The 16201-nt window shown below is 39.8% G+C and overlaps 1 protein-coding gene across 3 annotated transcripts in view; it reads left to right on the top strand.

Annotated features, from left to right (window-relative positions):
- Window positions 1–4904, top strand: part of RALB (RAS like proto-oncogene B) — a 64800-nt gene extending 59896 nt beyond the window's left edge. For all 3 annotated transcript variants that reach the window (XM_077153529.1, XM_077153528.1, XM_077153527.1), the window contains exons 4-5: window positions 438–615; window positions 3306–4904. In XM_077153529.1, the coding sequence (XP_077009644.1) occupies window positions 438–615; window positions 3306–3425 (298 nt within the window). In that variant the 3' untranslated portion in view covers window positions 3426–4904. The remainder of the gene's footprint in view (window positions 1–437; window positions 616–3305) is intronic.
- The last annotated feature ends 11297 nt before the right edge of the window (window positions 4905–16201 follow it).

Genomic DNA, 16201 nt, shown 5'->3' with positions numbered 1-16201 from the left:
CTCAGAAAGAAATCATCTCATTTTTACAGGAAGAATTATTAAACATTTTATGAAGATACTTCTTTTAGCCTGTATCTGTCCCACAGGTTCAACAGAAATCCTTTTGTAGATAAGCGTAAATTGGAAACTATTGAAATACAGATTCCTGGGCCCCTATCCTAACATCTACTTCCACAAGACTACTTACTATTGGGCCCAGAAACCTGCGTCTGTAACAGCCATACCAGGTGATTCTGATGCAAGCAATCTGAGAACCAGATTCTCAAAACCTCTTGTGTGGCATGTAGCCACATCTGGGGAATGCTACTTTGGAGCATGCCTTGATTGTAGAAATTTCTTCTCATGCCTTAGGAGAGCCTTTTGTTTTAGGTGGGTCGACAAAACTGGGTTCTTATTATAGCTTTCTCAGCTGCTTTATTTTGAATATAATGCCTTAGGGAACAGATTCTCCGCGTTAAGGCTGAAGAAGATAAAATCCCGTTGCTTGTCGTTGGAAACAAGTCCGACTTAGAGGAGCGGAGGCAAGTGCCCATCGAGGAGGCCAGGAGTAAAGCCGAGGAGTGGGGCGTGCAGTACGTGGAGACGTCGGCCAAGACGCGTGCCAACGTGGACAAGGTGAGGGGTGACAGAAGACAAACTTCCCATTTGATTCTATGGGAGCCATTTCTGGGAACGAGGCAAGAGTTGGTTTCTCCAGATGTCTAAGACCTTACAATGAGAAGTATTGAGAGGCTTTGACCCTAGATTAAAAAATCCCCATGGGGTCCTTCTGCATTGTCAGTAGACTTTGTCAGAGCATATTTCATGTGGACATCGGTCCTGGATGTGCTGTGTGATGGGGCCATTGGTTTGTGAGAGCTGGGCTGTAAGGCCCAACATATTTGTAGCCCTGTGCTTTTGCATTTTTCTTGACTTCCAGTTCTTCAGGGCCGCTGTCTCAGGCTCCTTTTTAGGAGGTTCCCTGCAAAGTGGCCTGGAAGAAAGATGGCTTTTAAATTTTTTCTTTTGAGATTTTGGGTAGATTTATTATTTTGACCTCATATGCCAGAGACAAGGTGTCTGCCTCTTTTGTAACTTAGGCACTAAGTAGTATTTGCACACAAGAATCAATGACCCAGGGATCTCTTATTCTACCTCTGGCTTATTACTTTCTCACTCAAATCTCTGAAACTGAAGAAATGTTGACTTTGACAGTGATGAATTTTGACAGTCTGAAAAGTCACCTACCAGAGACTGCTGATGTGTAGGGTATATGTTTTATAAATTAAGGTTCACATTTCTTGTCACAAGCTTAAATAGGAAACCTAGAAGGCAAAGTTTTCCCTTCTGCCCTCGTCATGTTTACTAGCTCTTCCTTCATAATCTATGCTCCCATAAAATCTAAATGCATATCATTTCAGCTGCCAAACAGGGTATACGTTTGGGTTGTGCAATATTAGCATCTGAATCTCCCAAATCCTTCTTATGGAAAAATAATTCTCTTTCACTTCTTACCTGAAGGGAGAGATTTGTAACCAAGTTTTACCCTAGCTTGAGATGAAGCTGGAAGAACAGTGACGTTTTGCATGCTGGCATGAAGAGCGGTTCACTTTTGAAGCTCTTTGGCAGAGTCTGCAACGACACAGTTCTGTTTTGTTTAGTTGTCATCTGCAGTGGGAAGTGCCCAGCAGCAGCTAACTCAACTCTGATGGGGACTCTTGTGCTGTTCCAAATCTCTTTCTTTCCATCAAATTGTTTCCCAGCTGTGGAAGACATACAAGGGATCCAGACAGAGACTTCCATTTAAACAAATCAGGAAGGCTTTCTCAGCATGGGACTAGATGTGTGTTTTTTTGGCAGGGAGGAGATGGGTAGAGGAGAGCAGGCACCGCAATTTGTCCTGTTGGTCCCCCTTGGCCCGACCAGCTTGACCTGCCAAACAGGAGCCAACAGAAACTTATGACTAGCAGCATTGCATTCATTTATAAATAATTTACACAAAAGAAGGTTGTTGATAAGATCAGCTGATGAATCAACTTTGCCACCATTTAAATTGGACATGCTACATTCCCCTCCTCCTGAAAAACCTGTAAAATCTGAAGCTGTCAGGTGGCTGCAGTTATGGATAGGTAATTTCTTCAAAGGTTGCTGAGAAGGGTGTTTAGGTCAGCCAGATCTGATGGGGCATACTTTTTGGTGCCTGGAGCTGGTGGTGAATATGCGTGGTGTCCCACATCTTTAGGAAGGCTGATCTTACTTTTCACCAAGGAGTTGTCTATGAAAATAAAAGATAAGGGCTCGTGGTTTTGCTTGAGTGTCCAGAGATAAAAGACTACGCTCAATCTCCCAATTTCAGTCTCCGTCATTCTCTATGTGAAATCTCAAATGTCTCTTTGGTAGGAGGCATGTTTTGTCTGCTTGGGTATAATCAGTACCCGGTCATGATTGCTGGCAGCAGAAGGCAAAACCCAAACTGCAGCTCTGACAGATGATAATCCATATCTGAATAACACACTGGCATTCAAAGGGCAAGTCTCATCGGTTCTTGATAAAGTTCCTTTAAGTTAACTTTGCAAGGAACTGGGGGGTTGTGATTCCTGAGAATTAGGGTAGGGGTGTACTCGGGGAGGGTTATATGTGATAGGACCCTCTCCTTCTTCTGTTCCCTGATTTCATAGTTCGGGAGCCTTCTTTTATTTATGCTTGGCCTCCTCCACCTTCCTCCTCCTCCTCCTCCTCCCCCCACATTTCCAGGTCTCCTCTTGTGGAATTGGTGGGGGTGGGGGGAGGCCATCATGCATTATGCTTCTGAGCTGTGTAGGGTTGCTATGAGGATTAAATGGTGAATAGCACTGCACCTAACAGCAGGTTCCCATATACCATTCTTTCCTTCTCTGGTGGCTGGAAATGCTAGAAAGGCTGATTGTTTCTGTCAGTCGCAATATTTGTAAATTTCGCAAACAGTTGGATCTGTTCTATGCTAAAATATGTTTTTATCCTTCACCATACTTCTTGTAAGAGAAAATTTCATCATACTGAAATAAGCTGTTGAATGGCATAGTGACAGTGTAAAGACTCGTTCTGTAGCTTGACCAGTGGTCTGAGATGAGCTGAAATGTTTACTTTGTGAAGTTAGCATATTACAGTTAATGATTCTTATTTGATCTAGATTCTTTGGTTTTGATGGCACATGGTCTATAAAAATAAGTGCAGCTTTGTGCGATAAAATAGCACTGCCTTTCCTGCTTAATTGAATTATTTCATTAAATCATTAAATGGCTTCTTCCTCCCGGTTTTTTTTTCACTTCCTTCCTTCCCATCCCCAGGTGTTTTTTGACCTAATGAGAGAAATCAGAGCCAAGAAGATGTCAGAAAACAAAGACAAGAATGGCAAGAAAAGCAGCAAGAACAAGAAAAGTTTTAAGGAGAGATGCTGCTTGCTGTGAACACCAAGGCTGCAGCAGTAGCATACATAAGTCAGTTGCCGCTGAGGATGCGGGGCTGGATTTGTAAAGAGAAGACTGTGCTTGACTCCTTTGGCTGTGCCCCCTGCTCTCCCCATCCTCACCCACGCCTGTGTCTTTAAATGAGAGAAAAATATCTATGAATCAGTGGCTGGCAGAAGAAATGAGCCCTGTCCAGGCAATGGTTGCTTTGTCAGGAGATTTTGGAGTTTTGTTTTTCCTTCCTCCTTCCCTCCCTCTCTTCCGAAAGCATAACCATATATGTAATGCTACAGGTGGAAAATAGCTGAGTGTTAGTTACAAAGAGAAAGTTCTGGCATCGCATCTTCTTTTTGCCTAATTTTTATAACATCACCATGTTTTGTTTTTAAATAAAACTGCCTTATTTTATTAGGTTTTGGGAAGGCTCTTCACCCCCACCTTACTAATCAGAAAAATCCTTTAAACTCTACTGATACAGAAAAATTCAGAGATATAAAAAATAAGTTTCTCAGTGATTTCCTGTAGACCTGAAGCCCAGCTAGAAACATGAGTTTGAGTGGGGCCAAATAGGTCAATACCAAGCTCATAAATCCTTGTCATACAAGAAAAGCGAAAGTTATAACTTGTTTTCTTCATGTTTCAATATTGACCATTTGTAGTCTGTGTTGGCTGTTTTTCTCCTGTAGCATGTTGACTTTGTGTAAGAATTTATTTTTTAGTAGACTAAATGAAGACACAAGAGTAGTATACTTTATAAATGATACACTTTTCTAATCCAGGTATAGTTTTTGTTTTTTCCTCCCTTGGCTAAGTCCTTTCCTGATAACCCATCGTGTTCTGTTGGACGTACCTGCTCCACTTGTAATTAACACGTTCTGTCATCTCACAGACTTCTCTCTGCCTGTCAAGTCCATGTGATTCTCTTCTTTTGTTTCTTTAAATGTAACAAATTCTTCTGAAGAATGTGAGGAGTTAAAATTGCATTCTCAAGTCATGAAGCCAGAGCCTGTGCCAGACATTCTGCTACCTCTCATAGAGCTGCTCAGTGATTCTGAAGTGAAATTGAGAAGTGGGGGAAAGCAAAGGTAGGCCGTGGCCCCATTGCCTCTGAGAATTGGCTGCTCTTCTTAATATAGTTTTCTTCTGAGACAGCCATAGTGTGAATTAGAAAAAGATTTCTACTGATGAGATATTGCTAGTCCCTCTTGTTGTATCAATGTTCTAAATTTAAAAATCAGAAAATTTTAATCAGGGAGTAGCATAATAAAAGCCCAGTATGTAGCACTTTTTCCCCTCATTTTTCAGAGATGACATTTCACATAAAGGTGCCAAAAGGGAATTGAGGTGGGAGAGTGGGAACCTTTCGAATTTATGGTTATTTACAGACATTGTAGAAATTATGAACAGACTGGAAAATAATCTTGTATCACCTTCCAAAGAATCATGGGCTGTTTTGAATAAAAAAAGCAGACAAATACACTTTTTCAGGATTCCAACCTTTTTATTTTGTCCTTTTGTTATATATGTGAAATGTAGATATTAAAGGAATTGACAATGAATTAGTTATTATTGTTCTTGTTAGGTATTTGACAATATCAGACAAGCTTTATTTCAATTAATCCTTTGAATTGGGCTATGGGAAATAAAATTATAAGCATAAGCAGTAATTTTAACTTTCCTTTCCTTTGGGAGAGCTGACTACTCTTTTTACTTCAAAATTGAAAAGCCCAAGTTAGTTACACTCATAAGTTTTCTGAAGCAAGCTTTTTCTTTTTATCTTAGTTTGCCACCTGTTTGCTTTCAGTTCTGGTTCAAGAGGAGTAGATTTGGGATATTCACAAATAAATTAAAGATAACATGAATTGTTTCGTGTTACAGAAATTATTCTTAATATATACCATTAGTATATTTCTAAAATTATATTTAACCACAGAGAAATCAGAAATGGATCTTCCTATTAAAATTAACACACAAACATTCTTAATATAGAAACATTCCATACATGGTACACAATCAGTGGCTCACAATATCATCACATAGTTGTGTATTCATCACCACAGTTGTTTTTTTTAACATTTTGCATCTCTCCAAAAAAAGAAAGAAAAAAGAAAAAACCCATACATACCATACCCCTTACCCCTCCCTCTCATTGACCACTAGTATTTCCATCTACAAAATATATATATATATGAGATTCTTTTGTTAATAACAGGGCTGTGCTGTTCATCAATCAGAAACATAATCCCTTCCTAAATGATTGGATAATGTATCCACAGCTTAGCATTATTTTTCTGAAATATTCATTTGAGAAACATTTGAGTACCTGCTCAGTGTCAGGCTCTGTTCTAGGTACCAGGGATCCAGCTTGGACAAGATGGGCAAGATGTCAACTTACCTGGAGTGTACACTTTAGTGAAGAAGAAGATGAGTGCACGAAAATATCAGGGAATTGTAAGTGCTTTGATGAAAATAAAATGGGACGGTGTGTTAGGCAGTGTCTGTGGGGGATAGAGCTGGTTTAGACTGGGTGCTCAGCAGCCTTCTCCAAAGGGTGACATGAAGGCTGACACGTGACCTACCAGCAGCAGCCAGTCATCTGAGGAGCAGGGACAGGGGTAGGGGTGGTTTCCTGGCTAGGGAGCAGCTAGTTCAAAGGCCCTTTTCAGGGAAAAAACGAAAAAATAAACGGAACCCTAGTATATGGCTGGGGTCTACCGAGAGAGGGGCAGAATATTACTATGATGTAACAGTCTATGATTTCTTAAAGTAACATGGGGAAAATACGTAGACATATAATTCCCTACAAGTATCATAGTTCATAAGCTTTCAGATCCCTGTGAATTATAAAGGCATCACTGTAGTTTATGTACCCTTGAGAAAACACCATGCTGCCGATTCAATGAATCCACCTGATTTCAGCAACATAAAAATGTGAGAAAAAAAAATGTTTTAGAGCAGGTAAATCATGGTACATGAATTTAAGTTAAATGACAATAACTAAAATATAAAAATCTACCTCTCTTGGGTCTAAAAACTCATTATAGTAAAACGCCATAGAAACTTAGTAGCTGCTAAGTATTTATAGTGGAAAAGTGCAATTATATACAGCTAATGTTGTAATAGTAAACTTGATTCTATTTTCATTTTTTAAATTCATTAAAATGATAACTGCATGGTCTAGAATGGTCTAGAAATGTTAATTTTCCTCACAGTTACATTTTTTGGTAAACTTTTGGTCTTGAAATACTTTCAAACCTACAGGACAGTTACAAAAATGATACAAATCCCATTATGGAAATCTAACATATTCCTGTCTCCCTGGATACCCAGATCCACCCATTTTAACTTTTTGCCACATTTGCCATATTATTCTGTCTTATCTACTCATCTTTCTCTCTCTGTATATCTATTTATCCATCTATTTTCTCAACCCTTGAGTTGTGGGTTATATATATCATGCTCCTTGAACACTTAATATTTCCATATACATTTCCCAAGAACAAGAATATTCACTTATGCAACCACCCCAAGAGCAGTTCCCCAGTTCAAGCAATTTAACATTGATTTAAAGCTTATACAGTCTATATTCCAATGTTGTCATTTGTCCTGATCATGTCCCATTTGAGGCTATTCTTCTCTGCTGTTAGACCAAAGTCACATTTAACCAATTCTGATCTCAGGTCATTTGTTAAGCATGTCTCTATAAAATATCCTTATGCCATTCTTTCTTTTTTTTTTTTTTTAATATTTTTATTGAGAAATCTTCACACTCATACAATTCATCCATAATTTACAATCAGTGACTCATAATATCATCACATACTTGTGTATTCATCACCATGATCATTTTAGAACATTTGTGTCACTCAGGAGAAAAAAAAAGAAAAAAGTCATATATCCCATACTTCTTACCCCTCCCTCTCATTGACCACTAATATCTGAATCCAGCCAATTTTTTGCTCTTTATCCACCTGTTTACTTTGCAAGCTGATGGAATGTGATAAACCAGAGATGGAATGTCTTTTATAAAGGGGAATTTATTAAGTTCCAAGTTCTAATGCTGTGAATACGTCCAAATTAAAGTAAGGCTATAGAAATGTCCAATCTAAGGCATCCAGGAAAAAATACCTTGGTTCAAGGAAGTCGATGTTCAGGGTTTCTCTCTCAACTGGAAAGCCACGTGGGGAATATGGAGATGTCTGCTAGCTTTACCTCCAGGCTTTTTGTTTCATGAAGCTCCTCTGGGGGCATTTTCGTTCATCTCCAAAGGTCTCTGGCTGCGTGGCCTCTCGTGGCTCTGAAGCTTTTTCCAAAATGGTCCCCTTTAAAGAGCTCCAGTAAACAACTCCACCTTGACTGGTAGAAACACATCTCCATGGAAACCATCTAATCAAAGGTTACCACCCACAATTGGGTGGTTAAAAAAAAAGCCATATATCCATGGAAACAATCAAAAAGATCCCACCCAGCAACATTGAATGAGGATTAAAGGACATGGCTTTTCTGGGGCACATAATACCTTCAAAGAGCATGCTGATCAAGGTGGATGCCTTGTGTATTCCAGTCTGCAAACATAATTAAGACTTTTGTGCTCTATCTGTGGATTGATTCTAAAGGTTGAAACCAAGAGGACAGCGATTTCATTGTTAAGCTTTGTGTAAATATTATGCACTGTGGACCCACGGGCTGGGCTGTTGTTATACTTCCACCCTGCAGTGCAGATGCAGATGTGCTTTTCATCAATTGCGCAGAACGACAGCACATTTTAGTTTGCTTTATCTTTGAACTGTGACTTCCCCTGGCCACCTCCGCCCTCCCTGTTATCCCTGAAGTTTGAGTGCTTTTTTATTGTGTACTCTAGTCTCTTCCTGTTACTTGGAATGTGATTCCACCCTGCTTCTGAAAACTTTCTGCTTAGAGATCACTGATTGCCTGATCTAATTTGGACTGATTCCTGTCTTGGTCTCCTGTACAGCTGCTGAACCGAGACTTGTTTTTTATTAGATACCTGGGGTAATTGTTTCCTCAGTCCCACATCTCCCTCTCTTGGATTTTACCTCCTTTTTCTGAGGCATATTTCCTGGAAGCGTGCGTTGGAAGTAAACTTTCAGGATGTCTTAGCATGTGTGAAAGAGTTGTTACTTTTGCCCTTTATTTAATTGCTGGTTTGGCTTGGAATAGAATTCTGCATTCAGGATCGTTTTTCCCTCAGCATTTGGAAGGCTTTCCTCTACTGTCTTCTAACACTGGTTGTTACTGATAAAATTGGTGCTGACTCCCATTTCTTTGTACCCCCACCCCCACCCCCATCTCTTTTTCTGGAATTGCTGAGGATGTTTTCCTTGTCTGTAGTGTTCCAGTTGGCATAGTGGTGGAGCTATACTTGGGTTTTTCATGATTCAGCCTGTTTGGCACTCCATGGACTCTTTCAATGAAGATTTACATCTCTTCAGATCTAGAAAACGTATTTCTGAAATTTCTTTGTTTAGTTCTTCTCTTCTGTTTTCTGTTTTTTTCTTTCCAGGGCTTTTGGGTCTATTAGATTCTGATCAGTGTCATCTTTTCCATTTTTTAAATTTTTTACTCAAGATTTACTTACCCTCTCTCCCCCCTTTTTTTCATCTTCCTCCCCTCACTTCCTCTTCCCTCCCTCTTGCCCTTGCTTTTTCTTTGCCTACTATTTGCCAAGTACTATTGTAAGTTCTGTAGATACAGCCATGCACAAAACAGGCAAACTTCCTTGCCCTCCTGAAGCTTACACTAGTGGTACCAACTTTTTCTTTGAACTCTTTAATTGTGTGTGGGTGTGTTTGTGAATAAAAGCTTTCCTTGTCTCTAACTGGACCTTTTCCATAGCAACTGTTCCTGGCTTTATGGATTCAACATTTTCTTGACTTTCTGAGGATTTTAGATCTTTTTAAAGTACTGTTCCTGGAATCACCTTTGTTTTTATTCAGTTTTCCTCTTTACCCTGTTGTTTCTTCTCTTTTTTTTTTGTTTCAATTATTTATTGATTGATTGAGATATATTCACATACTGTGTAATCATCCAAAGTAAATAATCAGTGACTTACAGTACTATCATATAGTAGTGTATTAATCGCCACAACCAATTTTAGAACATTTTCATTATTCCAAAAATAAATAAAAATAAAAGAGAACACCTAAAACAACCCATGTCCTTTACCCCTCCTAGTATATATTTATTATTTGTCTTTATTTTCTTATTCATCTGCCCATACATTGGATAAAGGGGTGTCAGTCACAAGGTTTTCACAATCACATGGTTACACCATAAAAGCTATAGAGTTATACAATCTTCATCAGGAATCACAGCTACAGGTTTATAGTTAAATGGTTTCAGGAATTTCCTTCTAGCTATTCTAATATACTAGAAACTAAAAAGGAATATCTATTTAATGCATAAGAATAACCTCCAGCATGACCTCTCGACTCTATTTGAAATCTCTCAGCCACTGAAACTTTATTTTGTTTCATTTCTTTTTCCCTTTTTGGTCAAGAAGTCTTTCTCATTCCTACGATGCCAAGGCCAAGTTCCCCCCCCGGGAGTCATGTCCCACCTAGGGCTAGGTGTGGCTAGTGAATTTATTTGTGCATTTTCTTTTAAGCAGCAGGTTTTCCTCACACATCGAATGCCTCCTGGTTGTCCAGCTATATGGTAACCAGGGAAGAAGAAGAGGGGCCCAGAGTTCCACGTACCTGAGTGGAGCTTGTCAGATGGCAGGCTCAAACTCAGAGTGAAAGGGTGGGCAATTGTCATGGTGCTGGGGCCCTCTCAGGCCTATAGGAGGGAAGGTCTCCTCTGGGGTCAACTCTTCCAGACAGCGTCTTCCTCTGTCCTGATTCTCAGCTTCTTTAGAGAGAAGGGTGCTGGTGGCAGACCCCATGCCACCTGCAGGGGTGGGGTGACTGTTTCTGAGGCAACCCCTTAATAGTCTCACTATTTTCAGCCAGACCTCCAAATCTGCGAATTCATGGACCTTACTGGGTAAATCAGCTTCTCTCTCCCTTCTTTTCATCTACCAACTCCCATCCGGATTTCATCTTTTGTAAAGTTATTAAGTTTACTCATCGATTAGTGTTCATTTCCATTCTCTTGGCCCTTGGGGGTTTTCCTTTACTGCTATTTGAGTGGAGGCAGGAGAGACCAATCTTTGAGTTCAGTCTTCCATTTTGATGTGGTAACTGTTGTTTCTTTTTCATAAATACTCAGCATTTCCTTTTTCTTTTTTCTTTCTTTATTATTTGAAGATCAAAGTTGAATAAAGGTTAGAGTGAAACCATTGATTTGACCTTATGAAGGGGTTATTTTGGCCATCCCTCTTCTTCAGGAACCCTCCACTGTCTGCTGACACCGTCCTTTAAGTGAGGGAATCTTGGGCTTTCCCGAGTCTGTTTTGAATTTTAGTATAGTCCAAAAGTCCAAGTTAACATAAGTCTGCTGTTGGTGATTTCATAGATTGTTTGTTACCAGGCTTTGGAATATGCTGCTTGCCAGCTGTAGCCAACTTCTTCCCTGCTTCCTTGCAATACCACTTTTGTCATGTGTGGAGCTAATATAGACTGCCTGACTTATTCTTTTTATGAACTGTTATATATGTTCCACTTCCTGAGAGACTTTTGGAAAGGATGTAGTAAAAACTTAAAAATTAATTTGAACCCTTGGGTTGATGGCTGATTTCTATGGAGTCGACGAAAATGAAGAAAGACACTTCCACCAACCCCTTCCCTAGTCTTCGCCTCATTTAAATGCTGGAGCATGTCCTAACTATAGTAGCCTGCTATTAATTTCTGCTCATTCAGTTGTGTGCCACCAAGCTAGATATTTTGAGTTTTACTGACAGTATTGCCAGATGCATTACCAGAGTGATTCATTGCTACCCATGTAATTCATGAAGTCAGAACTGGGCCTGTGGTTGTATCTGAAAAGCTCAGTGACCCTGCAGAGCTGGAGGTTCAGACCCCACCCTGGCTGGTGAAGGTGCTGCAAGACCTGGGCTCAGCCCTCAGAGCAGGGGGGATTGAAGAATATGCTTCAACAGTGTCTAAGTTCTAAAATCCTTAGGAAAGTTTGCTTCTATCACCTCCATCTTTTCAAAACAAATGCAGTTATTTCTAGAGGTAAGCAAACACACTCCTCAAGGTGAATATAGTACTGCCAGGGACCAAAAGGGTAAATTGGTTAACTTCTTAATGGCAAAGTCCCCAAATAATACTTGTATATTTTCAGTAGTAACAACTGGAAAAATGTCCCCTAAATTGATTGACCCAGAATAGATAAATGTATGTTCTTTTAAGCCTGTGGTAAAAATATGTTAATGTAGACTGCGAGCCACAGTAATTAATCACATGCTGGTCATAGTGGAGGTGCTAAACAAGATGAGGCCTAGTCGCACAAAGCTTCTTTGTGTCAGCACAACTGAGAAGGGAGCTCCAGGCCAGTGTTCCTCAGTGCTGGAGGTGTCACACTGTCCAGCAGTGGGAGGTGGTGATGGGGCGAATAAGTGTAGAAAGTGCTCTGGACAGTGTGGTGTAGCTTTCTCAAAGATTCTGAAATCCCACGGTCAAGATACCTGCTTACTTTTAAGCCAGCACTTACCCAAATGTGATTAGTCATCTCATCCACTCATGCTGTACAAATCATATTCCTTATTAGGAATAACTTGCTTTTGATCTGTTTATGGGTATTTTTCTGCAGAGATGCTTGTATTGTATTTGTATAGGAAAATATTACTCCCTTTTTTCCTCTTAGTCATTAATGATTAAACCATATTACTTACTTTGGACATGGTGAGAGATGCTTAGAGTTCCAGAAACATAAGTCTGTTTAGCCCAGTGCAGCCTGCTTTCATTTCTGCCATGCTGTTTTGGAGAAAGTCCTACTTGCAAAATCAGAGGACCATTTTTAGTTTTTATAGCATTCATGGATATTTCCATGGCCTTGCTTTCTCCTGTTCCTCCTTTGACCTTACTGCACGTTCTGGATCCCATTCCTTTACTGTCTCAGTTCTCCAGGGCTGCTATGATAAATACCACATAGTGGGTTGGCTTAAAGGACAGGAATTTACTTCTCATGGTTTGGAAGGCTAGAGGCCAAAATTGAGGTCTCAACAGGCCCTACTTTCTCCGAGAGTCTGTAGCGTTCTGGTGCTGGCTTTCTGAGTTCTCAAGCTTCCTTGGTTTGCAACTCTGCCTCCGTCACGGGGAGAGATCTCTCTCTGGTCGCCTACTGTGACTTTCTCTGACCACATCCAAATTTCCTTGGCCTTATGAGACCTCCAGTCATATGGTTTAAGGTCCACCCTGATTCAGTTTGGCCTCATTTAAATAGAATCTTCAAAGATTCCATTAAAAAATGAGTCTGCATGTTAATAATATCTTCAAAGTTCCTATTTACAAACAGACTCACACCCACAAAACTGCAGATTCACACTTGAGCCCGTCTGTTGTGGGGTTCGTGATCCAGTCCCCAACAGCTGGCTTTCCTCTCTGCCTATTTCTCCCTTTCAAAATTCAGGTTTATAGAGTTATGATATAAAAACAGTAAAATTTCCCCTGTAGGGGTACACTTTTATAGATCCTGACAGATGCTTCCACTTGTATAACCACCACCCCAATCAAGACATGGAATAGTTCTATCACCCCAGCTTATCCTTTTCTACTCCACATATCTTTCTAAGGCCCAGATCTGATGATCTTTTTACCCTTCATTGTCCTGTAGCTGCAAGACCCCATCTGGGCCCAGCGCACTGGCCTGCCCTCAGCCCTTCTCCCATCTCCTCCCAGCCTTCCCCGCTCTCCAGTGTCTCCCAATGGCAGGTGAGTCCCAGAACATGCCAAGGGCTTGTGGGTAATGCCCAGTTCTTTGTGGCTTTTCTTGACATTCATTGTCGAACCTCTCACACAATTAACTGCTTCTTGCTCTCTATTCCCTTAGTCCTGGCAATAGTTGGGAGCCCTGGGAGCCAAGAGACCTTGCACAGTTCAACTTTTCATCTCCACAGTCAGATAAAGTTTCCAGTTCATTGTAGGATTTAAACTAAATTTTTTTTTTATTATAGCAGCTGTAAGTTTACAGAAAAATCATGCAGAAAATACAGAGTTCCCATATACCTTCTATCCCACATGTATATGCACAGTTTTTCCTACCCTTCAGATTTTGCCTGAGTATGTACAATTATCTTTGTTACAATTGATAAAAACATATTATTATAACTGTAGTCCATGGTTTGCACTAGAGTTCATTTCTTGTGTTGTACAGTTCTATGGGGATTTTAAAAAATCTTTATTTTGGAAATATATATATACATATACACACACAACCTAAGTTTTTGTCTTTTTAACCACATTCAAATAGCTAACTCAGTTAATTACATTCACAGTGTTGTGCGAACATCTCCACCACTTTTATCACCCCTAACTGAAACTTTGTACCAATTAAACATTAATTCCCCATTCACCATCTCCTCCTTGGCCCCTGGTAACCTATACACTAATTTCTGACTTTCTGAATTTGCATAATCTAATAGTTTCATTTAGTGAAAACAAATTATATAGCTGGCTTATTTCACTCAGCATAATGTCTTCAGGGTTCACCCAGGCTGTGGCAAATACCAGAACTTCCTATCTTTTTTTCCCCCCTATTATTTATTTTTATTCCATATGTTCCTCTCATCTGTTGACAAGGTAGATAAAAGGAGCATCAGACACAAGGTTTTCACAATCACACAGTCACATTGTGAAAGCTATATCATTACACAATCATCAAGAAACATGGCTACTGGAACACAGCTCTACATTTTCAGGCAGTTCCCTCCAGCCTCTCCATTACATCTTGGATAACAAGGTGATATCTACTTAATGCATAATAACCTCCAGGATAACCTCTGGACTCTGTTTGGGATCTCTCAGCCATTGACACTTTGTCTCATTTCACGCTTCCTCCTTTTGGTCATGAAGGTTTTCTCAATCCCTTGATGCTGGGTCTCAGCTCATTCTAGAGTTTTTCTCAATACCTTGATGCTGAATCTCAGCTCATTCTGGGATTTCTGTCCCACGCTGGCAGGAAGATCCACACCCCTGGTAGTCATGTCCCACGTAGACAGGGGGAGGGTGGTGAGTCTGCTTGCTGTGTTGGCTGGAGAGAGAGGCCACATCTGAGCAACAAAAGAGGTTCTCATGGGGGTGACCCTTAGGCTTAATTTTAAGTAGGCTTGACCTATCCCTTGTGGGGTTAAGTTTCATATGAACAAACCCCAAGACTAGGGGCTCAGCCTATAGCTTTGGCTGTCCACACTGCTTGTGAGAACATCAAGAACTCAACTTGGGAAAGTTGAGTTTTCCCCTGTTCTCACCATTCCCCAAAGGGGACTTTGCAAATACTTTTCCACTCACCGATCAAATCACTCTGGGATTCATCAGGACATCACCTGGACAAACCAACAAAATCTCATGTCCTATACGAAGGTCAATGTACTTAAGGTATTCAATCAACTATCTACATAAGTTATACTAGGAGATGCACTAGTCAAAGTATAGATTTGTACCAAATAAACATTTTTTGCTTTAGTCTCACACATTAGTTGAAATTTTAAAATATTAAGTACCATCTATTTTCAGCACACTGCAGTAATGACATTCTTTTGTTCTTCCTCATGCAAAAACATTTTTAAAATTTGTACATTTAGTCACTATCACTATACACTCCAGGCATTCCTAGATTACACCATCTCAATCTTTATCATCTATCTTTCTTTGTGATTTCATTTATGCCCCAGCCCTCCTCCCTCTATCATTCTCATATGCAGCTTAATTCAGTGTTTTAACATAGTTTATTACAGTTAGGTAATATTGTGCTGCCCATTTCTGGGTTTTTATATTCAGTCCTGTTGCACAATCTTTATCCCTTCAGCTCCAATTACCCAATATCTTACCCTATTTCTATCTCCTGATGGTCTCAGTTACCAAGGAAATATTCCAAGTTTATTCACTAATGTCAGTTCATATCAGTGAGACCATACAGTATTTGTCCTTTTGTTTCTGGCTAATCACACTTAGCATAATGTCCTTACAGTCCATTCATGTTGTTACTTACTTCATAACTTTATTCTGTCTTAAAGCTGCATAATATTCCATCTTATGTAAATGTCACAGTTTGTTTAGCCAACTGTCTGTGGTGGACATTTTGGCTGTTTCCATCTCTTGGTAATTGTTAATAATGCTGCTGTAAACATTGGTGTGTAAATGTCCATTTGTGTCCTTGGCCTCGTGTCCTTTGAGTAGAGATAGCATATAGACGGGTCCTGTTTTTTAATCCATTCTGCCAGACTATGTCTTTTCATTGGAGAGTTCAATCCATTAACATTCTGGCTGTTTCCATCTCTTGGTAATTGTTAATAATGCTGCTGTAAACATTGGTGTGTAAATGTCCATTTGTGTCCTTGGCCTCATGTCCTTTGAGTAGAGACAGCATATAGATGGGTCCTGTTTTTTAATCCATTCTGCCAGACTATGTCTTTTGATTGGAGAGTTCAATCCATTAACATTCAGTGTTATTACTGCATGGGTAATAACTACTAAAATCTATTTTGCCTTCTGGATTTTATATGTCATATCTGATTTTCCTTCTTTTTACCTTTACTCATAGTCTTCCTTTCTACACTCTTCTCCACACCTCTCTCTTCTGTCTTCGTATCTGTCTCTAGTGTTCCCTTTAGTATTTCTTGCAGAGCTGGTCTCTTGGTCACAAATTCTCTC

This window comes from Tamandua tetradactyla, chromosome 3 (assembly GCF_023851605.1).
Source record: "Tamandua tetradactyla isolate mTamTet1 chromosome 3, mTamTet1.pri, whole genome shotgun sequence".
In the NCBI taxonomy this organism is placed as follows: Eukaryota; Metazoa; Chordata; class Mammalia; order Pilosa; family Myrmecophagidae; genus Tamandua; species Tamandua tetradactyla.
This window is presented reverse-complemented; position numbering and strand designations above follow the sequence as displayed.